This window comes from Lampris incognitus, chromosome 3 (assembly GCF_029633865.1).
Source record: "Lampris incognitus isolate fLamInc1 chromosome 3, fLamInc1.hap2, whole genome shotgun sequence".
Taxonomy (NCBI): domain Eukaryota; kingdom Metazoa; phylum Chordata; class Actinopteri; order Lampriformes; family Lampridae; genus Lampris; species Lampris incognitus.
Window position 1 is genome coordinate 36,324,647 of NC_079213.1, and position 27,332 is coordinate 36,351,978.

The following is a 27,332-nucleotide window of genomic DNA, read 5'->3' on the forward strand; positions in this document are numbered from 1 at the left end:
CGAACCGTTTCCTGTGTATTTGCGACGCTGAAACAAATGTTTACAAACGAAGCGCAACAACACACACAAACTATTCAGCACGACAAACCCAAAACCTCACAAACCCCTGACGCGTGTAACGTGTAGAGGTGTAGAACCTCTCTTTCTTTCTTCCCTTTTCTTTCATTTCATCTTGTATCTACCTCGTAACCCCTGGCGTGTGTGTCTGTATATACTGGTGTTGTCTGACTGATGTTGAATCATCTTCAATTTATAAACAGAATTTATTAAACAAACAAACAAATAAATCCTCTTTAGTGTAACATTAAACAGATGTGTGTGTCCTCAGCTTGAGAGACTCGAGGGAAAGTGAACCTGAGCAGGGGGACTCTGCTGAGGGACGAGGGGGGCAGATGGGGTCTTCAGAAGCCACACTGCTGGAGGAGTCAGCAGAGATGAAATGTGGGCTGCTGGTCGCTGGGCTCTTCACATTTACATCCTCGCCACACCCACACCGCCCCGTAAGTTTCCAGAACATCCCAGTCAGGGAGCGGGACCGGAGGTCTGAAACATATCGGCTCACTGCCCAGCTTACACTTCTTGGTGGGATGCTGTGGCAGCATATTGCCATGGCAACCACAGCAGAGTAAAGAGTGATTTTCCAACAGACCGGTTACCACGGGAGACCAACAATGGCGTTCGCGGGAGGTGGCTGCAAACAGAGGGAAGAACAGCTGAGGGATGGCGAGATAAAGGAAGAGCACAACCGGGAGCGGGGTTGGGGAAACATCGTGCATCACCATCACGAGGACGCTGCTTTTACACCAGCCCAGACCCAAGCCAGCAGCAGCAGCTTGAAGGGAGGAGTGTTGATGTTTTCAGCACAACACAACACAACACAACACAACACAACACTGTCAGTACAAGATGTTTATTTACAGTTTTCAAACAGTCTTTTATGCATGATTCTTAACAAAACGCAGAATTACAGCTTCTCCAGAGCAAACCAAATACTGATGAGAGGAGTGGTTTCTGCACAGCCCCCCCCCACACACCCTGCACACTAGGCTTTCCTGTGCCCATGGCCACGACCACTGCTCTGATGTTCTGCACACAGGACATAACCTCAGGAACCTCCCATCGCTCCCACACCCAGCAGGCTTTGGTATTACAAGCAAAACAAGTTAAATGATGACTGTCGGCTGAGCTTTAAAAGCAATAAATAAAGTTGACACCTAATCTTATTGCAGGACTCTACGTGACTATGTGGAAGATTACCGAGGTTAAACACGAGTCGATACTCCTGCAGTAGCATCATGGGAAGGAAGTGCAACTAAAGGCATCTGAAGCAACAATAGGCCACATAGACTGCAGCAAGACACCAGCTCAGCATCCTCACGTTCAGACAAGCCACAGGGAGAGTCCTGATGAAGAGGAGCGCCGCATCTTCCTTCTGCTACTTCCATAAACAACCGGTAAACCAGAAAGAAGGAGATGATGCTGGTCCATACAAAAGCGAGGCTGTTGGTGGGTGGACTCAGTATATACACACATTCAGACAGCTTATGTACAACACGTATCGTTGGCAATCTTCACGGGACGCTTGTCTTGCTAGTGCAGCGCGGCGGGACAGGAAGTCACTTCTCTCAGATCCTGTCAACGTTTCTCAGCCCTCCGTCCAACGTCAAGGTACCGAAACTAAAAAGGGAATATGAAGAAGTTCATATATGTATTTATAATTGTATCAGCAAAAATAAAAACAATAGGAAGGACAGTCATGCTCTTATTAATTATTTTTCTCCTTTTCAGACCATTTTCTTGAATTAAAAATAAAATATATTTCTTTTTCATATATATATGAATATTTAATAAATAATATATATATTTAAATACATAACAGAAAGGATAGTAAGGATAGTCATGCTTTAATGTAATTTTTTTCTCGTTTTTATCTTTTTGGACCATTTTCTTGAACTACTTTTATGTTGACATAAAATAAAATGTAATTTATTATCAAAAAATAAGTAAATATTATTTATTTAAAAATAAATATTAATTTAAAATAAATAAATGTTTAAACATATTATATATTTAAACATGCATATATATAGTATACACACACAAATATGTTTAAAATATATTTAAAATAAACATAAATAGTGTTTATTTAAAAATAAATGTTATGATTAAAAATGAATGACATAAAATGTTGACAGACTACAGATCACAATACAGTCCAACTGTCTTGAGCGTTGGTCTCGCTCACCGCTCCAGAAAGTGGTTGTTCTCTGCCAGCTCCTTCACGACTCCCTCCATCTCCTCTTTTAGTTTCTTCATCCTAAAACAAAACAGGTCTTGGGTTTAGTGCTGTGCATTAATAGTCAGATGGACTCCAACAGCTTGACTTCATCACTAATAAACACTTAGTGCTGTTCTTTCACTGTGTGAAAGTTAAGATGGCAGGTCTGAGGACCCTCATGATGACGGTGTTTGCAGAGGGAATGACTCTCAGACTCTTCTTCTTCATGGGACTTTAGACTTTGCTCTTACCCAAGAGTCATCTCCACCAGTGTGTTCTGACTCAGGTAGGGCTGCGGTTTGATCCCGCTGGACACCAGGGGCAACATTTTCTGAGGCAGCTGTTCTTGCAGCTGCGCGCGCACACACACACACACACACACACACACACACACACACACACACACACACACACACACACACACACACATTACTCAGTTTGAAAATATTCCATCGCTCCCTCCCTCTTCTCTAAAAGACGTCAGGGGAATTTGTGTCTCACCTTGATGACCCTCTCCATGAGCATGGTGACCTCCTTTTTAATGCTGATCAGCTGACTGGAAAGAGCCAGCAACTGCTTCCTCACATGATGCACCTTTCTGCGAAGACGAGGTGGACAGAAACACAGGCATGGCTGCTGAGCTGATATGGTGCACGCGGCCTGGCCTCTCATGCACAGTAGGGTTGCTAAGCACTAGTGGTGTTATCAAAGCAGGCTAGGCCCGCATCCTGACCAACTTCCCCCTCATGCGATCTGTCACTGTGGATTGACACGCACGCAGAGGCCCCGAGAGTCAGCTGCAAACTCTCAAAACTATTTATTCATATAACTTTATTGTCCCACAAAGTGGCACATTTGGCTTGGGCTTTCACCCAGCTAACAGCTAGCTCTACCAGAAACCAGAAACACGGCTTCCCCCAGCCCACAGCAGTGCAACACAAAGACAAAAACACATCAAGCATTGCAAAAACACACATATCCAATCTAATAACTATATCTAAACTAACACCTATAACCAAACTAACACCTATATCTAAACTAACAACTATATCTAAACTAACACATGTATCTAAACTAACACCTACAGTGGAGAGAACAAGTATTTGATACACTGCCGATTTTGCAGGGTTTCCCACTTACAAAGCATGTAGAGGTCTGTAATTTTTATCATAGGTACACTTCAACTGTGAGAGACGGAATCTAAAACAAAAATCCAGAAAATCACATTGTATGATTTTTAAGTAATTAATTTGCTTTTTATTGCATGACATAAGTATTTGATACATCAGAAAAACAGAACTTAATATTTGGTAAAGAAACCTTTGTTTGCAATTACAGAGATCAGACGTTTCCTGTAGTTCTTGACCCAGTTTGCACACACTGCAGCAGGGATTTTGGCCCACTCCTCCATACAGATCTTCTCCAGATCCTTCAGATTTCGGGGCTGGCGCTGGGCAACACGGACTTTCATCTCCCTACAAAGATATTGGGTTCAGGTCTGGAGACTGGCTAGGCCACTCCAGGACCTTGAGATGCTTCTTACGGAGCCACTCCTTAGTTGCCCTGGCTGTGTGTTTCGGGTCGTTGTCATGCTGGACGACCCAGCCATGACCCATCTTCATTGCTCTTATTGAGGGAAGGAAGTTGTTGGCCAAGATCTCGCGATACATGGCCCCATCCATCCTCCCCTCAATACGGTGCAGTTGTCCTGTCCCCTTTGCAGAAAAGCATCCCCAAAGAATGATGTTTCCACCTCCATGCTTCACGGTTGGGATGGTGTTCTTGGGGTTGTACTCATCCTTCTTCTTCCTCCAAATACAGCGAGTGGAGTTTATACCAAAAAGCTCTATTTTGGTCTCATCAGACCACATGACCTTCTCCCATTCCTCCTCTGGATCATCCAGATGGTCATTGGCAAACTTCAGACGGGCCTGGACATGCGCTGGCTTGAGCAGGGGGACCTTGCATGCGCTGCAGGATTTTAATCCATGATGGCGTCATGTGTTACTAATGGTTTTCTTTGAGACTGTGGTCCCAGCTCTCTTCAGGTCATTGACCAGGTCCTGCCGTGTAGTTCTGGGCTGATCCCTCACCTTTCTCATGATCATTGATGCCCCACGAGGTGAGATCTTGCATGGAGCCCCAGACCGAGGGAGATTGACCGTCATCTTGAACTTCTTCCATTTTCTAATAATTGCGCCAACAGTTGTTGCCTTCTCACCAAGCTGCTTGCCTATTGTCCTGTAGCCCATCCCAGCCTTGAGCAGGTCTACAATTTTGTCCCTGATGTCCTTAGACAGCTCTCTGGTCTTGGCCATTGTGGAGAGGTTGGAGTCTGATTGATTGAGTGTGTGGACAGGTGTCTTTTATACAGGTAACAAGTTCAAACAGGTACAGTTAATACAGGTAATGAGTGGAGAACAGGAGGGCTTCTTAAAGAAAAACTAACAGGTCTTTGAGAGCCGGAATTCTTACCGGTTGGTAGGTGATCAAATACTTATTTCATGCAATAAAATGCAAATTAATTATTTAAAAATCATACAATGTGATTTTCTGGGTTTTTGTTTTAGATTCCGTCTCTCCCAGTTGAAGTGTACCTATGATAAAAATTACAGACCTCTACATGCTTTGTAAGTGGGAAAACCTGCAAAATCGGCAGTGTATCAAATACTTGTTCTCCCCACTGTATATCTAAACTAACACCTATATCTAAACTAACACCTATATCCAAACTAACACCTATATCTAAACTAACACCTATATCTAAACTAACACATATATCCAAACTAACACCTATATCCAAACTAACACCTATATCTAAACTAACACCTATATCCAAACTAACACCTATATCCAAACTAACACCTATATCTAAACTAACACATATATCCAAACTAACACCTATATCTAAACTAACACCTATATCCAAACTAACACCTATATCTAAACTAACACCTATATCCAAACTAACACCTATATCTAAACTAACACATATATCCAAATTAACACCTATATCTAAACTAACACATATATCCAAACTAACACCTATATCCAAACTAACACATATATCCAAACTAACACATATATCCAAACTAACACATATATCTAAACTAAACCAAAAAAAAAAAAAAAAAATCCCTGTCCAGGAGAACGAACGCCAGCCAGGATGACTAACAGAACTGCTGGTCTGCATGGGCTAGCAGTTAGCTTAGCCTGGCCCGCTTCCGCATCCTGTCAGATCCGCCCTCAGTGTTTCCTCTTCGGGCGCCGCTTCGATCAGGGCTGTGATGCTTGGACCCAAAGGATGCAGCAGACCAGGCTCCCTCAGCTGATCCAGCGCCAGCTCTCCCAGCCAGACACCCTCGACACACCTCTCCGCAATCCACATGACGACACCAAAAACACAGTCAAGGCTGGGCGAGGCCGCCGCCAGACCACCCTCGGTGTTATTGGAACTGCCGGTCTGCATGGGCTAGCAGTTAGCTTAGCCTGCCCCACTTCCGTGTCCTGTCAGACTGCCCTCGGTGCTACCTCTGGGGGCACAGTTCCAGGCAGGACCGTGGTCCCTGGGCCCACAGGACGCAGCAGACCAAGCTCTCCCAGAAATCAAACAAAGACAAATTTATGACGCAGACGTGGACAAAGACACTGCATGGACGGTACTGGGTGAGGTCGCCGCAAAATTTGCACTGCCATCTTCCCACACCGGAAGTGGAAAACATGTATTGATCCATCTATCTATCTGTGTCTTTCTGTCTGTCTGTCTGTCTGTCTATCTATCTATCTATCTATCTATCTATCTATCTATCTATCTATCTATCTATCTATCTATCTATCTATCTATCTATCTATCTATCTATCTATCTATCTATCTATCTATCTATCTATCTATCTATCTATCTATCTATCCAGATAATTACACAGAATATCAGGTCTAAATCTCCAATAAGGCAAAGTGAAGGGGAGATCAGTTCACCTCATCCACTCCTCGCTCTTAGAGATGAACAGGCGATACTTCATGGCACACTCCTCTGTAAACAGGGACCTGGCCTTGCTGGCATGGAGGACCAGCTTTTGTCTGTGAAATAATACACATACAGGTCAGGCAGCCCCGGACAGAGAAAGTGAAAGGAGGTCATCACTGTCTGATGCTATGATCGCTTGTAAACCTAGATGTCCGGCAGCATTAAGGGCTTACTTACTTGTCAAACTTATGGATCTGTTCCTCGTTGTAAGGCAGACCTACACAGAAACCACAAAAAGTTAATCTAAAGGTTTTGTTTTTTTCTTTTACAGGTTTTTAGACGATGTTTTTCTGATCAACTCACGGCGCTCAGCCTTGTCTTTCTTGAACTGCTGATAGATGGCGGTGATGGCGTCCAGCAGCACCTTGATTTTCTCCACGCTGCAGAGGGAAGACCGAGGAAGACCATCACCACATTCACATCTCAGTTTGATCAGTTCAAGCACATTGTCGCCTTGCTACACAGACCCTCCCCACCCACCCTAAGCACCAGAACCACTGGGACTTCACTCCTACCTAAAACCACAACGGGTGGTCATAATGGTCGCCGGTTTTTAAACTCTATATTGTGTCAAGATAAATACCGGTTGCGATATTAATGCACTGAATATGTTAGTATGTCAGTTGAGAAATGACTGACACCAAAATTAACATTTTAACAACTTTAATACTATTTTTAAACAATTTAAAATGGCCGCTGTCCAACGCCTGTAAATACTGCAACACCTCGGTGGTAGTCATGGTGCGTCTGTAACGGCGTCTGTAACCAGACACAATAATAATAAATCAATCTTATATAGCGCTTTTCTAACACTCAAAGTGGCTTTACAATAAACGGGGTGAAACAAGACAACAGATAAACATAACAGACATACAGGGGTGGGTGGGAAGGGGGGCTACAGGGGTAGATGGGAAGGGGGGCTATGAGAGGGAGAGGTGGCAGCCACACATGACGCCAGCAGCACTCTCCCATCTAAACACACACAAGAGGGCAAGAAAAACAAACATCATCAATCACTGATGAAGTCTGAAGAGGTGAGTCCCGACCAGTGACCTGAATGTGGGCAGCCTGCAGCAGGGTCCGATGCACTCGCGGAGGGAGTTGGGGACATGTTGGCAGTAATCAATCACAAATCAAGTTTAGACTATTTCTCTGCACTGGAGGGCGCTAGTGTGTTTCTAGGACAGAGCAATGAACTTCACGAAGGAAATGATGCCACCAACACACGTCATAAATACTGACATGACGCGCACGATGACGCACAAATTACGAGCGGTCTTTTTGACCGCTCATGGTGGTTTTAGGTAGATCTTATCATAACTTTTTTTGTGCAGTTGATCTAAAACTCGTTTTAATGAAAATAAATGCAATTTTAGGAGCATTCAGGAAGCGGCAGGTCTGTTTCTTTTTTTTCCTCCAACTTATTAAACTTTGAAAATTCAAAACGGTCATAATGACCAGCTTGGTGGTTCTAGTGTGAAACACGCCAAAGACACACACTCACTTCCTGTCCTCGGGGTGGGTGCCCACTTGCTGTGTCCAGGTGTCGGTAAGCAGGCCCCCTGACAGGAACTTGCTCTTGATGTCCTGCGTCGTCCTCTCCATGGGCTCCAAGGAGCTGGATATCTGCACACACGCATGCAGTTAGTATGGGCAACAGTACCACAGCTCATCACACCTCTACGCCGCGGCAGGTGTTGAATGAAACAGCAGCCAGGGAAAGGTGGACTTACTCTGACAACCTTCTTATGCATGTCTGAGATCTCATCGTATTCTGTTGACAGCATGTTGGCCTGCATCAGCACCTCAAACCTGCGAGTCAGAACCACACCAGCTGCTCATACTGTTTCACCATAAACAATAAAGACATGGTACATGGTGTGTGTGTGTGTGCGCATAACGCCACCACTCACAGCTGTTCAGTCCTCTCCAGAATCTGGGTGCAGTAGTTACACAGATGAATGACCTCTGACTTCTTGTGCATTATTTCACTGTAGTCTTCCTTCATGAGCTCACTAGATGGATGGATGGATGGATGGATGGATGGATGGATGGATGGAAGGATAGATGGATGATGGATGGAAGGATGGAAGGAAGGATTCAAGACCAGGATATTATGTTGTTAGCATCTGAATTATGGTTTTGTGCATGTTTGATATGTCACTTGACAAGACTTGACAAGACTTACATTAAGCCACGTACACCTTTCCGCACCAGCTCCTGATACACCAGCAGCCACTCTGAGGTCTTCCACAGGTGTCCAACATCGCCTGCAAAAGTCTGGGTGAAAACAGTTGAGTGTGTGTGTGTGTGTGTGTGTGTGTAGATAGTGTGAAAAGACACTTGCAGTGGATGTTCCCATCACAGTGGATGGGCAATGTTAAATATAGCAACATCTGCAGCTAGCAACACTGATAATGGATCTGTTGGATGAACCAGGGTCGACAGTACTGGAGACAAGTTGTAGTGCTGGCTCTGTCTGTCTGTCTGTCTGTCAGTCTGTCAGTGCTGGTAAATCGAACGAGTCCATTATTAATGTTACTAGCTGAATGTAGTGAATTCAGGGGGCAGCTGGGAACCGCTGCAGCCAGGACGCGAACCCGGGTCTCCTACACTACGGACAATTACGTTAACCAGTCAACTAAAGGGTCAGACCCGGGTTCGTGTCCCAGCTGCAACGGTTCCCAGCTGCCCCTGAATTTGCTACATTGGTGTCAGGATGGTGAGACTGTGAGGCTAAATATAACAAAATATAAATAGATGTATATTTAAATATAAATAAAATAAAAAAAAACAAAAAAAAAACTACTCGACACGCCCACAGATGACCAAGCGGGGTGTCGCCGTGAGGGGGTACTATCTGCAGTGGAAAACCAAATCCCGAAAAGTAAAGTGAGTCGAGTGGAGTTGAGCCGGTACCATGCAGGGGAAAGGGGCGTTAGTTACACATTGAGGCCATCCAGAGGGACTTGATGATGACATGAGGAATCAGAAAAAAAAAAATATATCCTCTAAGTACCACAGTGGGAGTCCTGCTGTGTACACAAGTACCTTTGCATAGCTGGCATCCAGGTCTAGGTCGTAGCGAGGCTGGACTTTAGGGGGGCTGGCTGTGAACAGAAAAACCATGCGAGTTAGGCATGAATGTTTTCCGTCTTCTCTCCTCAAAGGACAGAAGACGTTCTCCAGGCAGAAGCACAGGGCACGGCAGGATTCAAGGAGAAGATTGTGAGACGGGACCAAGAACAGCGCAAGAGCGGCTCATGTACTTACGGTCTTCGAAGATGAGTCCCACGGTGGCCACACACTCACGGCTTACCAGCATGATGGGGTTGTCCCTGGTGGTCCTGGGGAAGGTCTTGGCCTGGCGGTTGGGGTCCAGTACGAGGTGTCGGCCCTCGTACAGCAGCTCTTGGTTATGAGGTGGAATGCTGGTCCTGCGGGAGAGCAGCTCCTGGAACAGCGTGGCCCTGTGGACAAAATATGGACCTACAGCTTCGACGCAAAAACAGGTTTTCTGATGCATCTTTTGCGCTTATGATTTTTTTATATTTTAGAAGAGGAAACTACAGATTTTCTCTTGCTGTATCCTCTCTACCGGGGGTGTCTGTATAGTGTGAGGTGCAAAAACAACATTAAACTTGATAGAAAATGTCCACTATCACAACCTCCTGGAGAGGATAACAAAAATATCCCACTAGATATATGACTTCTCTTGATTTATGAGGTTGGCTCGCTGGGCGGGGCTGGCTTACGTGTTGTATTCATGGATGTAGACGTGGTGCAGCGTGGCTTGCTGCAGACTGAAGACGTAGACCACGGTGCGATGCAGAATGTCACTGGTCTCAGCAAAGAATTGGTCAAAGCCCCAGCACTTCTCCTGGTCAGCCTCCAGGATGTTGGCCAGCACAGGGGTCAGCAGGCTCTGCAGGCCCCTGACAGACAGGAAGCACAAGGCAGGTGGACTGGTCAGTCTGCATCCTGCAGCTCAGGTTTTCGCTCTGAGGCCCTGCATTTCTAAACATGTTGGGTTTGTGTTTTTCATGGGATTACTGGACACTGCATGCTGCCTCATGCTGCAAAACCTACAACCCTGGAAAATCAGCTGCACCAAAAACTGTTTAAATAACAATACACCCAATTTACAGTTGGTGTTTTTGTCTTTAAAATACATGTACAGTACATGTAAAGAAATATAACTAGTGTTGTACACAACCGTAACTAACCCATACTATGTGTCACATGCACACGAGACAGCAAAAGAGAAATCGAAACAGACCTGAGAGCCTGACCGGTGGATCGTCAAGAAATGTGACTGACATCAAAAACCAGAAGGCTTTCACCCATCACTCTGAATTTAATATTTAAAATGCTTGAACTCTTTCCCTCTCATACGGCACAGATGGCATATATGTTATGATCATGTCAACCAGGAAGAAAAGCACATGGAATCTAACGCCCCTTTTCCACTGCATGGTACCGGCTCAACTTGACTCTACTGGCTTTACTTGTTGAGATGTGGTTTTACACTGCAGATAGCGTCCACTCATGGCGGAGCCCCGCTGGTCATTTGTGGGCGTGTTGACTAGTGTTTCCTCCCTTGTCTACCAGCGCCACACACCAGTGTTGTACTTTCAGAAACATCAGCAAGACCAACTGTAAATGTGCGTCACATGAACAATATTAGTGTAACCAAGAGACTCACTGACAACACATAAGTTTTTACATAATTATCAACCTTCATACAAGTTTACTAAGACTCGCTTTGACATTTCCTGTTAAAAATACTGCTGTTCAATTTCTCTCTGACCAATCAGTGGTCAGATTTTATTTATATTTAAATAAATATAATTAAAATTTTATTGATATTTTATTTATTTTTATATTTTATTTATATCTAAATTCAAATATTTTATTTATTCATTTTATAAGATTGTATTTGTATTTAAAAAAAAAAATACACATATATGTTCACATTTATTTATATTTTATTTATTTATTTAAAGTGGTATTTTCAGCTCACTTGGAACCTCGACAGAGGTGGAACCAAAAAAAGTACCTGGTAGGATCCCTAACTTTTGCCAAATGGAAAACCAAAAAAAGCGAGGAGAGTTGAGTTGAGTCGAGCTGGGACCATGCAGTGCAAAAGGGGTGTGGGAGTGCAGGAATGAGGAGACGGAGAGATCAAGTCGACTGTTTACTCGCCACACAAAACAACACCGATACAGCACAATCTCTCGTAGCAACAAGCTAACAGCTAGGCTGCAGAAAACATGGCTCCACCTCCCGGGAACCTCTCAACAGAACTCTAAACGTCTTCCTTAAAGGAGCAGCCGCCCCTGGTGAATCCATCCTCCACTGTGTATCACCACAGCGGCATAATATTTTCAAAATGCAGCTGAGCTTTGAAGTTCCTGCCATTTCACCCCCCCTTTTTCTCCCCAACTGTATCCGGCCAATTACCCCACTCTTCTGAGCCACCCCGGTCGCTGCTCCACCCCCTCTGCTGATCCGGGGAGGGCTGCAGACTACCACATGCCTCCTCCAATACATGTGGAGTCACCAGCCACTTCTTTTCACCTGACAGTGAGGAGTTTCACCAGGGGGATGTAGCACGTGGGAGGCTCATGCTATTCCCCCGTTATCCCCTCCCCTCCGAACAGGCGCCCTGACCAACCAGAGGAGGCGCTAGTGCAGCGACCAGGACACATACCCACATCCGGCTTCCCACCTGCAGACATGGCAAATTGTGTCTGTAGGGTTGCCCAACCAAGCCAGAGGTAACACGGGGATTCAAACCAGTGATCCCCGTGTTGGTAGGCAACGGAATAGACTGCTACACCACCCGGATGCCCCTATTCCTTCCATTTCTAATCGCTGCAGCTGACTTACTTGGAGAGGCTGCAGGACACAGGCATCTCTGTGCTCCACTCGATCTTTCCATTCTCAAATTTCTGCTGGCCAGAGATGGTCCCAGATGGCTTTTCAGTGATGATCTTATACCTGAGAGGAAGAAACAAGTCACGTGAGCCACATGTTGCCAAACCATCCACCTTGCAACAAATGCAACCTGACATGTTCTTACATTACTTCCTTATTCCTGCGTGGTCCTTCAAAGGGTCGGAAGGGGAGGCTTCCTGTGGCAGCATGGTAGAAAGTAACACCAATACTCCACAGGTCCACCGTGGCCCCGTATTTCTTCTGATGGTCCTTCCGTAGCACAGCCCTCTCATACATGTCAGGATGCTAAACACAAAAACATGCAGGAGGTTTAGCTGCACTTTGCCACACGTATATTAAAACGGTGCATAACAACCTAAGTCATGTTGCTTCTTCATAAGTGGCATCTAAAGAGTAGTTTATAAAAAACAAAAAAACAAGAGCATTCCTTGCTCAGCTTTCCTGTCCTGGCTTTTCCAGCTACTCAAAGAATTCTATCAAGTTACTTTTTAGACACAAGCCTGCTTCTGTGTGGGGAGATGGCGGTGCAAATTCATGTTTGCAGCAGCCTCACCCAGTACCGTCCATGCAGTGTCTTTGTCCACATCTAAGTTTGTGTCTTCGTTTGATGGCTGGGAGAGCTGGTGCTGGATCAGCTGGGAGAGCTTGGTCTGCTGCCTCCTGTGGGCCCAGGGACCACGGCCTCTCTTGGAGCTGTGCCCGAAGAGGTAACACCGACGGTGGTCTGACAGGACACGGAAGCAGGGCAGGCTAAGCTAACTGCTAGCCCATGCAGACCGGCAGTTCCGATAACACCGAGGGTGGTCTGGTGGTGACCTCACCTAGCCTTAACTGTGTTTTTAGTGTCGTGTGGAGGCCATGGCAGCCGTGGGGGCAGAGGAGGCATGCTGCATGATGCAGGCCGTGACTCCTGGCACCTTGACTGTGTGCTGAAGGTGTCTGACTGGGAGAGCTGCCGTTGACTTGGCTGTGGGAGCCTGGGTCTGCTGCGTCCTGTGGGCCCAAGGATCACGGCCCTGACTGGAACTATGCCCAAAGAGGAAACACCGAGGGTGGTCTGGAAGCGGGGCAGGCTAAGCTAACTGCTAGCCCATGCAGACCAGTTCTGACAGTCATCCTGGCTGGCGTTCATTCTCCTGGACAGTGGTTTTTTTTTTGTTGTTTAGTTAGATATAAGTGTTAGTTTGAATATATGTGTTCTTGTGGTTCTTCTAGTTTTTGGACATGTTTTTGTCTTTGTGTTGAACTGCTGTGGGCTGGGGGAAACAATGTGTCGTTTCATTTCATGTGCACAAGTGCATGAAATGAAATGACAAATGAAGTGTTTCTGAGTCTTCTTTAAGGCTTAATTCTAGGCTTGGTGACAAACACAGTTGCGGTACTATCCAAGGCTGGGTGCACACTGCACAGCTTCAAAGCTGACTAAAGCCACACTCCAGCCGTCACAACTAGTTTTCAAGAATTTTTTTGAAGTACGTAGATGATGATGGCTGAGGACTTCAAATTCTTGCCTCCGAATTCAGACCAGTACATCATGCTTAATTAGAACATGTACGACTTTTACAACTCAAATATAAAAATGTCTTAATGTGCTACTGCAGCTTGACCTGCCCAACATGAATATCAGCAGGCGCATCCTCAAAAAGGAGAGCAGGACAGTGGTTAGCACTATCGCCTCACAGCAAGAAGGTCCTGGGTTTGAACCCTGGGATTGTCCAACCTTGGGGGTTATTCAAGGTCGTCCTGTGTGTGGAGTTTGCATGTTCTCCCCATGTCTGCATGGGTTTCCTCCCACAGTCCAAAGACATGTAGGTCAGGTGAATCGGCCATACTAAATTGTCCCTAGGTATGAATGTGTGTGTGTGTCGGCCCTGTGTGATGGCCTGGCGGCCTGTCCAGGGTGTTTCGCCGCCTGCCGCCTAACAACTGCTGGGATAGGCTGCAGCATCCCCGCGACTCTGAGAGCAGGATAAGCGGTTTGGGTAATGGAAGGATGGATGATTCTAAGCGTTTTAATGAAGTCTGGGTCGTAAAAAGTGAACCCATCCTCAAGTGTGTTTCTGGTGTTGCTCACCAGGTACTCTTCAGTGCCGTAGAGAGAAACAAACTGCTCATCATCCTCCAGCTCTCGGGCTGCGCCGAAGTCGGTCAGCTTGTAAACAGACCGGCCGTCCTCACCAATAACACGCATGATGTTTCCCGGTTTGATGTCACGGTGCACAATGCCGTACTCTCTCAGATGGTTCATGCCGGCCACTATGACACACAAGTGAGTGATACAAGACATTGACATGTGACTGATTAGACGTGAACAAGTCACAGTACCTGTTGTAAACGTCTTGTGTTATTCAATCAAATCAATCAACCAATCAAACTTGATAAGGAACATTTCATGCATAAAACTGAAATGCGTTGCATTTGACATTGAGAAAGTAAAAAACACAGCATTATAGGCTATCAAAGAAAGATTTACAGAACATGACAATAAGACATACAAAGAATATTTCCAGCGAAGCCACAAGACCGACCTTTTTTTATGGCTGTTATTCTTTAACAGCAGGTTTGTGTTACATCCATAATGAAAAGAAACAGACTCAGCTCCACATGATCTCAGGCTGAATCTGATGCTGAATCTTGCCTAAAATACACAATAAATACTACTGTTTGTTCTGTATTTTGGACTGAATGGAATGGAGTGACTGAAATTCTGTTTTGGGGTAAATGAAATGGTTTCCCCAGTATGATGAAGGGAAACCATTTCATTCACCCCAAGAAACGGGTTGTGGTTAAAGTTGGGGGCAGACTTGTGTGTAACACTGATTTATTTGCTAAAAAGACAGAGTAACTTGTATTTAAGGAGCGTTTAAAACAAGAATTTGTGAACACAAATGCTCTATATGCAATAATGATGAGATTCATCATATTTCAACGCTCACAAATATGCACTGATCAGACAAAACATTAAAACATCTGCCTAATATTGTGCTGCCAACAGCTCTGACCCATGGAGGCATGGACTCCACAAGACCTCTGAAGGTGTCTCATGGTATCTGGCACCAAGATGATAGCAGCAGATCTTTCAAGTCGCGAGGTGGGGCCTCCATGGATCAGACTTGTTTTTCCAGCACATCCCACAGACGCTCGATCGAATTGAGATCTGGGGGATTTCGAGGCCAAGCCATCACCTTGGACTCCGTCATGTTCCTCAAACCATTCCTCAACAAGTTTTGCAGCGTCGCAGGGCACATTATCCTGCTGAAAGAGGCTGCTGCCATCAAGGAATACCGTTGCCATGAAGGGGTGTATCTAGTCTGCAACGATGTTAAGTTAAGTGGTACGTGTCAAAGTGTCATCTTCCTGTCTTCAAGTCTGTGCTGACCAGGTGGCCCCCATTTTCACATTGATCTTCAACAGATCACTGGAGCTGTGTGAAGTCTCCTCCTGCTTCAAGACCTCCACTATCATCCTGATCCCCAAGAAACCCCATATCACAGGATTAAATGACTATAGGCCCATTGCCCTAATGTTTGCGGTCATGAAATCCTTCGAGAGACTGGTGTTGGCCCACCTGAAGGAAATCACAGGCCCTTTGCTCGACCCCCTGCAGTTTGCCTATCGAGGAAACAGGTCAGTGGAGGATGTATACAACATGGGATTGCACTACATCTTCTAACACCTTGACTCCCCAGGGACGCATGCAAGGGTCCTATTTGTGGACTTTAGCTCAGCATTCAACACCATTGCCCCAGATATCTTCCACGCCAAACTCACCAGGTTCACTGTACCAGCCCCCACCTGCCAGTGGATTAAAAACTTCCTGAAAGACAGGAGGCAGCTGGTGAGAAAGGAATCCAGCACCTGGACAATCAGCACTGACCCCCCCCAGGGATGTGTGCTCTCCCCTCTACTCTTCTCCCTCTACACAAATGACTGCACCTCATGAGAACTGTCTGTTAAACTCCTGAAGTTTGTGGATGACACAACCATCATTGGCCTTATCCAGGATGGCGACAAGTTGCAGCCATAACAACCTGGAGCTGAACATGCTCAAAGAGTGGCGACGACAGTGGACTTCAGGAGGAGCCCCCCAACACTGCCCCCCCCCAACATACTGAACAGCACGGTGTCTGTGGTGAAAACCTATAGATTTCTGGGTTCCACAATCTCCCATGACCTAAGGTGGGCATCCAACATAGACACAATCATCAAAAAGGCCCAGCAGAGGATGTACTTTCTCCACCAGCTCAGGAAGTTCTACCTGCCTCAGGAACTGCTGATTCAGTTCTACACAGCAATGATCTAGTCTGTCCTCTGCACATCCATCACTGTCTGGTTTGGTTTGGCCACCTAACAGCACAGGGACAGACTACAAAGGACAGTTAGGTCTGTAGAGAAAATCTTTGGTGCCAATCTGCCCTCCATTCAGGACTTATACACCTGCAGACTCAGAAAAACAAATTTGCCCATAGTAATGACTGATACATGAGGCCCCAGCTGTTTTGGTGATGCTCTGATCCAGTTGTCTAGTCATCACAATTTGGCCTTTGTCAAAATCACTAGGATCTTTACGCTTGTCCATTTTTCCTGCTCCCAACACATCAACTTCAAGAACTGACTGTTCACTTGCTGCCTAATATATCCCATCCCTTGACAGGTGCCACTGCAATGACATAATCAATGTTATTCACTTACCTGTCAATGGTTTTAATGTTTGGCTGATCAGTGTAATTTGAGTGAATTAAGGTACATGGGCATTGAAGCTGTAAAAGTGCCTCATAAGGGTGAAAATAGAGAAAATCTTCCTACAGAGAATCTTTTCAGATTCATTATTTGGACACAACAATGCTAGCAGATCTTACAGAGGAATCGCCCTTAGCATGTTCAATCTGAATATTAATTGTTTCTTATGGGGTTGGCCCTCTATGTATTGTGTCTTTCAACCTGTCGTGTCTTGTTGGCTTTATATTTGATGCATCAAACCTGTATCGTATGCTTCTGGCACACTGAAGAGGGGCAAATCAATTGTGGGGGGGGGGATTAAAGAAATTACTGGGACTGCTGTCCAGAACTTTGTTTAAATCCATTATCACACATGTGATAACTAAGAGGTGACAGTTCAATAATGGGAGGTACAAGGTTTGTCCAGGTGTTTCTTACCCACATCCTGTAGAACTATGAGGAACTCATCCTCTGGTAGTCCATACGCATTAGAGGATTCCTCAAGCACCGTGTAGAGACTCCCACAGGGGCAATACTCCATAACAAGCACCTTGTGGCGGGTGTTGGACTAGGGGTCAAACAAGGGCAAAGTCAAACTATAGCTTTACTGAACCTTCACAATCCCTTTTTTCAATAAAGTGTTAAGGCTTTTTGAAACACTGGAGATATTTAGCAGAAAAAAACCAAACATTAAACGTAAACAACCACAATTTTTATCATTATCGCTCAATATATGTTGTAGAGAAAACACTTCATTAGTGGCTATCATACCGAGTGGTCTTCGGTTTACCTCTTAAACACCGCCAAAATTGTGTGGGGGAAAGTGTCCACTGGCGACATCAATGGCGGACAGTCTGTGAATCGTCTTTGTATGGCATTTGCTATAAAAGCTCTATGTAGAGTTTTTTATTTGCATTTTCTGATTCAATGTAGCCAATTTCAGCCCATCAAAGGTAGCACCAAACCAGGAAGTGAGGGTTAATTCACACATTGTCCGCTAACGACCGGTGGACACTTTCCGGAGGCTTTTCAGAGACTCACAGAGGACTGTTCAGTATCATGGCTTCCAATGGAGCGCTATCCCTACAAGATTTAAAGAGTTTATAGATATGGGCGTCCGGGTAGCGTAGCGGTCTATTCTGTTGCCTACCAACACGGGAAACACTGGTTAGAATTCCCATGTTACCTCCGGCTAGGTTGGGCGGCCCTAGACACAATTGGCCGGATGTGGGTATTTGTCCTGGTCGCTCTACTAGCACCTCCTCTGGTCAGTCGGGGCGCCTGTTCGGGGGGAGGGGGAACTGGGGGGAATAGTGTGATCCTCCCACGTGTTACGTCCCCCTGGTGAAACTCCTCACTGTCAGGTGAAAAGAAGCGGCTGTCGACTCCAAATGTCGGAGGAGGCATGTGGTAGTCTGCAGCCCTCCCCGGATTGGCAGAGGGAGTGAAGCAGTGACCAGGAAGGCTCGGAAAATAGGGTAATTGGCCAAATACAATTGGGGAGAAAACGGGGGAGAAAAAAAAAGTTTATAGATATTATTTCGATATTGTTGAAATTCACGATTGTTTCCCTTTAATATCATCAAATTCATTATAAGACAAAACAAAGAAAGAAAGCCCAAATATCACTGAAAGAGGAATTTAAAAATAGGGTTATATGTTTAGAACAATGCTATTCCTCACACAAGTAGTGCTACTGTCAGTTGTGGGTGGGTTAGCGTCACATTCACAGAAAGCAGGCGCATTACCTCGTCCTCCACTGCAAAGAGCTTGACAATGTTCTTGTGGTTCAACTTCTTCAGCACCTCAAACTCTCTCATCTGGACATCCCGTGGTCTCAGAAAGCTCAGGTTGTTAAACACTTTTACTGCATATAGGTCCCCCGTTTTCTGCCATTGGATACAAATAGAAAGCAGTCAGAAAAGCTTATGGACCTGAGGTGTCATGCTTATTATATACACTCACCAGCCAGTTCAAACCGAGCATCAGAATGGGGAAGAAAGGTGATTTAAGTGACTTTGAACGTGGCATGGTTGTTGGTGCCAGACGGGCTGGTCTGAGTATTTCAGAAACTGCTGATCTACTGGGATTTTAACGCACAACCATCTCTAGGGTTTACAGAGAATGGTCCGGAAAAGAGAAAATATCCAGTGAGCGGCAGTTCTGTGGGCGAAAATGCCTTGTTGATGCCAGAGGTCAGAGGAGAATGGCCAGACTGGTTCGAGCTGATAGAAAGGCAACAGTAACTCAAACCACTCATTACAACTGAGGTATGCAGAAGAGCATCTCTGAACGCACAACACGTCGAACCTTGAGGCAGATGGGCTACAGCAGCAGAAGACCACACCGGGTGCCACTCCTGTCAGCTAAGAACAGGAAACTGAGGCTACAATTCACACAGACTCACAAAAATTGGACAATAGAAGATTGGAAAAACGTTGCCTGGTCTGATGAGTCTCGATTTCTGTTGCGACATTCGGATGGTAGGGTCAGAATTTGGCGTCAACAACATGAAAGCATGGATCCATCCTGCCTTGTATTAACGGTTCAGGCTGGTGGTGGTGGTGTAATGGTGTGGGGGATATTTTCTTGGCACACTTTGGGCCCCTTAGTACCAATTGAGCATCGTGTCAACGCCACAGCCTACCTGAGTATTGTTGCTGACCATGTCCATCCCTTTATGACCACAGTGTTCCCATCTTCTGATGGCTACTTCCAGCAGGATAACGCGCCATGTCATAAAGCTCGAATCATCTCAGACTGGTTTCTTGAACATGACAATGAGTTCACTGTACTCAAATGGCTTCCACAGTCACCAGATCTCAATCCAATAGAGCACCTTTGGGATGTGGTGGACCGGGAGATTCGCATCATGGATGTGCAGCCGACAAATCTGCAGCAACTGCGTGATGCTATCATGTCAATATGGACCAAACTCTCTGAGGAATGTTTCCAGTACCTTGTTGAATCTATGCCACAAAGGATTAAGGCAGTTCTGAAGGCAAAAGGTGGTCCAACCTGGTACTAGCAAGGTGTACCTAATAAAGTGGCCAGTGAGTGTATGGGGACACACGATCTGCTGTCATCGGTCCTCAACCTTGAGATACTACACCTATTGCTGTGGGAAACTCTCTTAGAAGGGTGTTTATAACAAAAAAGAGGAGGAAGTAAAAATATTATGGATGGGGGGGAAGGGTTAGGAAAGGGTGTCTGTTGTGAACACGTTCAAAACACTGCTTTCCTCATTAATCCATGGAGTCCAAACCTCATTACAGAGGGTTCTGGAAAAGACGCCCATGTAACGGCGTCTGTAAGCAGTCATGCTGGAAATAATCACACATCAAGTGTAGACTATTTCTCTGCACTGGAGGGAGCCAGTGTGTTTCTAGGACAGAGCAACGAAATGACGCCACCAACACACGTCATTAATACTGACATGATGCACACCATCACGCACAAAGTACGCGTGGTCATTTTGACCGCTCATGGTCATTTTAGGTCGATCTTATTTTAACTTTTTTGTGCAATTGATCTAAAATTAATTTTAGATGCAAACATATGCAATTTTTTTAGGAGAATTCAGGGAGCGGCAGGTCTGCATCTTTTTTCCCCAGTTATTAAACTTTGAATGTGGTTTACATTCTCAGAGACAAGCCCATTTTTATTTAATATAGGCTATTTATTTTAGATAATTTTTCATTTACATGTTGATGTGCTGGGCAGCTGTATATTTTACAACAGGGGAGGAAACCCCGTCTTTGCATTTTGATCTGTTTTAATAAAAGTAATTGTGACATCTCATTCAATTCAGTTCAATGTACTTTCACTAAAAACAGTGTGCAGGCACATGTCAAAAATGAAATGAGGGCTGTGGCTTCACCAAACAGTGCAAGACAGACACAGACAAACACAGCAAACACAGTATAAGATATACACACATGAAACCAAAAGATAAAAATAAGTTAAAAAAGAGCACGAGTACAAAATATTTAAAAATATCCGCAGACATTCAGTGGGTAGCCAGGTTCAGGTGGCAACAGCTTGGGTAAATGTGGCTTTGACTTAAAACTGAACATTTAGCCCACTTCGTAGAAAATACCGAGAGATATATCGTGTATCGCCATTCAGCACAAAAATACCGAGATATAATTTTTGGTCCATATCGCCCAGCCCTACTATAAACCCACAGACGCATCAGAACAGCCTTTTGCTTTTCCTCTGGTCCATGTTCCAGTGTTCTTTCAGTGGGCATTCAGACAGTCCTACGTTTGGACAGAGAAAGCACCGATAACATTCAGACACACTTTAGGTTGGTAACTCAAATGTTAACTGTTGGGATCATGTTGAGTGGAAAGTCCAAACCTATGAAATACAGTATCCCAGTGATGACACAATACTACAGTCCCATGGATGACTGCCATATGGGACTGCCAAACTGCCTCTTGGGGATTTCCCACATCATCTATATTGACAACTTGAGCTCTGGCCACCTGAGCCCATGAGGTCACATGGTTCGACATGTCATGAGAAACTGCCCTCAAATGTAAGTCTACCACCTTAACAGCAACATTTTACAAGAACATTTTAGTTGGCATGTGAGCAACACAAGAGGTATGAGTAAGCCACATGAGCTGCAGTAAAGCCGGCGCAGTCTGTTCCCCTGCTCTGTTTTCACATGTGGCTTCTGTAAAGGTGCCAAACTCACCGGCTTGAGCAGAGCGATAGTTTCATTTACAGGCTTTGTTCTTGCACGGGCCGTGCCGCGAGAGACAAGTTTTGCGGTTTGCGCCTTCCCTCAGACAGGAGGTGGGGGCGGGGTGTAATCAAAAGCCTGAGAGGATTTATGGGTTTAGCATTTGCACTTTCATCGTCTCTATAGCAGTAGGCTTGCAGAACTTTGAACCTATCACCCCCCCCCTCTCTCTATATATAAAATTGCTTAATTGTTGAGCTCTTTTTCTACATCAAAGGTTTCATTGTAACATCCTGTGGATATATATATATATATATATATATATATATATATATATATATATATATATATATATATGATCGTAGCTATTGTTCTTACCTTGTGCCTTCCACGGTAAACATTTGCTGTTGCGCCCTGGCCCAGCAGATCAGAGATCAGCCACAAGTAATTTGTCGTGCTCTGCATTTTGAAGGCTTAAACTGATCCTGTAAAGAGAGTACGAGGAAGTAAAACACCAGTCAGAAAACTTGCACCTGGCAGTAGTAACACGCCTAAGAGTAGACATAACACGAGGAAAAAGATAAAATCAATGGACCATACAATACATCTGATAAATGATGCAAACAGCCAGATTGTTGCCACTTTGCAGAACAGATTAAAGCAGTTTAATGTAGCTTTACTGTACGTCTGTGATATCAACAAAGATAAAACACATTCAACAGTTCAAACCAAATGGGCAAATACCAACATACTGACTACATGTTCAATGAGGGAGGGTTTGATGTCCGAATCTATTTTAAAATGCAATGGCATATCAAAATATGCTACTTGGCAACTAAAGAATGTTTTGTCTGCTGATGGCACCACTGAAGCCTTGAAGGGGGAGCAGGTACAAAAGAATCGTACCTGCTCCCCCATCCAATGTAGCGAATTCAGGGGGGTAGCCCGGGAACCACCGCAGCCAGGACACGAACCCGGATCACCAGAACCATGGGCGACAACGTTAACCAGTCAACTAAAGGGTCTGACCCATTAGCCAAGGGCTAGCGAGTCTATTTATCCGTGCACGTTACACTATCCCCCTCCTTCAGGAAGCGCATCCCTGTGCTTCAGCATATCCGTTCCCTCACGCCTCTGGGTGCATGTGCTTCCGATGGCCTCAAGGTCTCACCATCCCACTTCTGACACCAATGTAGTGAATTCGGGGGCCAGCCAGGAACCGCCACAGCCAGGAAGCAAACCCAGATCTCCCACATCACGGGCGACAATGTTAACCAGTCGACTAAAGGGTCCGACCCTTTACCCGTTGAGTAGGCCATTGAAAAGGCTTGAGCTTTTCTCTGAGCACTGCTAGCCTTGGCGCTACTGCTCCGAGCTCTGAGGTAGATCTGCAGAGCTCTGAGGTGAACTGGGCGAAGATTTCTTGGTTGAGCTCCGCCCACCTCAACCAAGTCGGTCAAAGCTCCGCTGTGTTATCCACTTGGCTTTGCCCAAGTTGGCTGGTATCAGCCGGTGCATGCTCCCCATTCCACCCCCTGTAATGAATTCTATTTACTTGTCACTTGTTACAGATTTTCTTCAATGAACATTTCAAATAGAATGTATTGCACAATGAGCCCACGACGTTCGTCAACTCCTCTCTTGCTGTTGGGATAGTGCACGAAAAACAAGCGAGGTTTTCAAAATGAAAAACAAGTAAAACAAGAATCAGCATACAGTTCATGACTACCTCTCCCGAGCTCAAAGGAAATCACTAGCACTGTCTTCACTTGCTTGAACGGCATTAAGGAAAAACTGTTGGTGCGTGTTAAACTCAAGATCCAAAAGTCAGGGAGCAGGTGGGAGGATCCAGACTTTATACTCCCCAACCCCAGTGTCCTAGGGGGGTTCCTAAATTATTCCAGTTATTCCCTTGCAGTGCAGTAAAAGTTATTTTCTTCACGGAGCGGAATTTAAGAATGCAGGGGGTGGGTGGACTTCTTTGGAGGGGTCCTTAATTTAAGCTCAGGAGCCTTGCCTCAGTGCTGGGAGGAGTTAACATCGAGGTAGGAGGAGCTCTTGGAGCTGGCAGGGGTCAGTGCAGAGGTGGATGGAGTGACCTTAGAGCTACTACTACTACGACTACTTTCGGCTGTTCCCGTTAGGGAGCGCCACAGCGGATCATCCGTTTCCATCTCTTCCTGTCCTCTGCATCTTCCTCTGTCACACCAGCCACCTGCATGTCCTCCCTCACCACATCCATAAACCTCCTCTTTGGTCTTCCTCTTCTCCTCTTCCCTGGCAGCTCCATATTCAGCATCCTTCTCCCAATATACCCAGCATCTCTCCTCCACACATGTCCAAACCATCTCAATCTTGCCTCTCTTGCTTTGTCTCCAAACCGTCCAACCTGAGCTGTCCCTCTAATATACTCGTTCCTAATCCTGTCCTTCTTCATCACTCCCAATGAAAATCTTATCATCTTCATGGAGCTACTTTGGAGCTGAAAAGGCATGAACGTCGAACTAGGCAGAGCTAACTCAGAATGGGGAGGAGTTAAAACAGAGGTGGGAGGAGCTAACTCAGTTTGAATCGGCTGATGCAAAAATATAAACCTCTATGGCAGGGTTCGGCAACCTATGACATGCATGCCCGCGGTGGCATGCGAGGCCATTAACATGGGCACACAGAGCAATTCAATAAAAATATTTTTTTAATGAACCCTTTCGATAAACAACATTGTTTTTGTAAAACATTTTTCTTGATAAAAAACATTTTTAATATACAATTTAGCCTAATGGTGAAGTAAACGAACAATTCACTTTAAAATAATACTGAAATAATGTCTCAAAATACACCATTGTTTTCGACAGCGCAAGCATACATAATTAACGTGAGCCATCAGCCCCCTCCTCCCCCCTCTGCTCTGCCCACGAGCCAGCATTACAGCGGTAGTGACGACATTAGCAGAGCTAGCTAGCTTTCTGTTTTGTTTATATCAAGAACAACTGACAATGGCAGAAGAGATATTGTCTAATATTCACCTCTTTCAGCCGTCTTGGACAAATGAATTCGGATTTATTTGGTGAAAGGCTCGAGCTGTGTGCACTCTGCTGCGGAAATGTTGTGTGTCGAACTTCAAGTGTAAAACGTCATTTTGAAAGGAGGCGGGAAAAAACTGGCAAAGATAAGACTGATGAAGCTGAATCCACCCAGAGGACAGCGGCCCAGCACGGGAAGCAAAGCAATGTGTTTACAACCCCATGTACCGCCAAAACCAAGCTACACAGGACAGCTGTATGTACAAAACCACGCTACAGAGGACAGCTGTATGTACAAAACCACGCTACAGCGGACAGCTGTATGTACAAAACCACGCTACAGAGGACAGCTGTATGTACAAAACAACGCTACAGAGGACAGCTGTATGTACAAAACCAAGCTACAGACGGCAGCTGTATGTACAAAACCAAGCTACAGAGGACAGCTGGACAGCTGTATGTACAAAACCAAGCTACAGAGGACAGCTGTATGTACAAAACCAAGCTACAGAGGACAGCTGTATGTACAAAACCATGCTACAGAGGACAGCTGTATGTACAAAACCACGCTACAGATGGCAGCTGTATGTACAAAACCCCGCTACAGAGGACAGCTGTAAATACAAAACCAAGCTACAGAGGACAGCTGTATGTACAAAACCACGCTACAGAGGACAGCTGTATGTACAAAACCAAGCTACAGAGGACAGCTGTATGTACAAAACCACACTACAGAGTGCAGCTATATGTACAAAACCAAGCTACAGAGGACAGCTGTATGTACAAACCAACGCTACAGAGGACAGCTGTATGTACAAAACCAAGCTACAGAGGACAGCTGTATGTACAAAACCAAGCTACAGAGGACAGATGTATGTACAAAACCACGCTACAGAGGGCAGCTGTATGTACAAAACCATGCTACAGAGGACAGCTGTATGTACAAAACCACGCTACAGACGGCAGCTGTATGTACAAAACCACGCTACAGAGGACAGCTGTATGTACAAAACCACGCTACAGAGGGCAGCTGTATGTACAAAACCACGCTACAGAGTGCAGCTATATGTACAAAACCAAGCTACAGAGGACAGCTGTATGTACAAACCCACGCTACAGAGGACAGCTGTATGTACAAAACCACGCTACAGAGTGCAGCTATATTTACAAAACCAAGCTACAGAGGACAGCTGTATGTACAAACCCACGCTACAGAGGGCAGCTGTATGTACAAAACCAAGCTACAGAGGACAGCTGTATGTACAAAACCATGCTACAGAGGACAGCTGTATGTACAAAACCACGCTACAGACGGCAGCTGTATGTACAAAACCACGCTACAGAGGACAGCTGTATGTACAAAACCACGCTACAGAGGGCAGCTGTATGTACAAAACCACGCTACAGAGTGCAGCTATATGTACAAAACCAAGCTACAGAGGACAGCTATATGTACAAAACCAAGCTACAGAGGACAGCTGTATGTACAAACCCACGCTACAGAGGACAGCTGTATGTACAAAACCAAGCTACAGACAGCAGCTGTATGTACAAAACCACGCTACAGACAGCAGCTGTATGTACAAAACCAAGGTACAGAGAGCAACTATATGTACAAAACCAAGCTACAGAGGGCAGCTATATGTACGAAACCAAGCTACAGAGGACAGCTATATGTACAAAACCAAGCTACAGGCTGCAGCTGTATGTACAAAACCAAGCTACAGACAGCAGCTGTATGTACAAAACCAAGCTACAGAGGACAGCTATATGTACAAAACCACGCTACAGAGGACAGCTGTATGTACAAAACCAGGCTACAGACGGCAGCAGTATGTACAAAACCACGCTACAGAGGGCAGCTATAAAGTCCTACAATGCATCGCTAAACACAGGAAGTCATTCTCCGATGGAGGGACTATAAATGATGCTTTCCTCAGCAGTCCATGAGTCATATTTTATGGGTTACCAAACAAAGACACGATCATCAACAGGACCAAAGAAATGTCAGTTTCTGTGAGAATTGTAGAGATGCATCACACACATGCTGAAAACATACGACACCAGCACATGCCTGCACTGAAAGATGCGTCGGTATTCAGCGCAGCTCTTGACAGGGTGTAGATTTAAATGACGTTCTATGTCTAGCAGTAGTTACCAGATAATGCGACAAACAACGGTTGCACTGAATCAGTAAGACTGAATTAACTTTCTTTTTTTGCCCTAGTAATGTTCATACATTTGCACAAATAATAGTGTGTGTGTGTCTTCTCCATAGACTGTCACCTTGTCGTGGTGGAGAAGTTTGCGTGGTCCTGAGATTCTGACAGCAATGCCGTCTGGAGCTATGCTCCTGGTAGGGCCACCCATGGGGAGCCATGCTCCTGGTAGGGTCACCCATGGCGGTAAGGTCAAGGGGGAGGTCCCTGATAAAGAGCAATCCAACCAAGACCTCAATGGTGGAACAAGCAGAGGGTGACGGCTGACTTCAGGGAATCATCACAATGGCTGCAGCAGAAATGGGCCCCCAGTCGTCTTGGACTCCATACCACTAGATCCTGATCCAGATTTGTCAAGGACCTTGTGGTGGCTGTCTGTGTACCAGTCTCCCCATGTTAAACAAAGTCACGCACAGG

The 27,332-nt window shown here is 45.3% G+C and overlaps 1 protein-coding gene across 3 annotated transcripts in view; it reads right to left on the reverse strand.

Annotated features, from left to right (window-relative positions):
- Nucleotides 1–900: 900 nt before the first annotated feature.
- The window catches only part of tbk1 (TANK-binding kinase 1), a 29,378-nt gene continuing 2,946 nt past the window's right edge, over nucleotides 901–27,332 (reverse strand). For 2 of the 3 annotated variants that reach the window (XM_056275590.1, XM_056275589.1), the window contains exons 2-21: nucleotides 22,055–22,161; nucleotides 18,732–18,872; nucleotides 17,422–17,551; nucleotides 14,339–14,520; nucleotides 12,389–12,549; nucleotides 12,196–12,306; nucleotides 10,059–10,238; nucleotides 9,577–9,773; nucleotides 9,355–9,413; nucleotides 8,492–8,583; nucleotides 8,217–8,318; nucleotides 8,037–8,115; nucleotides 7,808–7,929; nucleotides 6,607–6,683; nucleotides 6,481–6,520; nucleotides 6,255–6,356; nucleotides 2,780–2,876; nucleotides 2,530–2,630; nucleotides 2,246–2,317; nucleotides 901–1,677 (exon numbers count right to left, since the gene is read on the reverse strand). In XM_056275590.1, coding sequence (XP_056131565.1) covers nucleotides 1,626–1,677; nucleotides 2,246–2,317; nucleotides 2,530–2,630; nucleotides 2,780–2,876; nucleotides 6,255–6,356; nucleotides 6,481–6,520; nucleotides 6,607–6,683; nucleotides 7,808–7,929; nucleotides 8,037–8,115; nucleotides 8,217–8,318; nucleotides 8,492–8,583; nucleotides 9,355–9,413; nucleotides 9,577–9,773; nucleotides 10,059–10,238; nucleotides 12,196–12,306; nucleotides 12,389–12,549; nucleotides 14,339–14,520; nucleotides 17,422–17,551; nucleotides 18,732–18,872; nucleotides 22,055–22,141 — 2,184 coding nt within the window. In that variant the 5' untranslated portion in view covers nucleotides 22,142–22,161 and the 3' untranslated portion in view covers nucleotides 901–1,625. Of the gene's footprint in view, nucleotides 1,678–2,245; nucleotides 2,318–2,529; nucleotides 2,631–2,779; nucleotides 2,877–6,254; nucleotides 6,357–6,480; nucleotides 6,521–6,606; nucleotides 6,684–7,807; nucleotides 7,930–8,036; nucleotides 8,116–8,216; nucleotides 8,319–8,491; nucleotides 8,584–9,354; nucleotides 9,414–9,576; nucleotides 9,774–10,058; nucleotides 10,239–12,195; nucleotides 12,307–12,388; nucleotides 12,550–14,338; nucleotides 14,521–14,792; nucleotides 14,864–17,421; nucleotides 17,552–18,731; nucleotides 18,873–22,054; nucleotides 22,162–27,332 lie in introns of those variants that run through there. The other variant, XM_056275591.1, reaches the window with a different exon arrangement.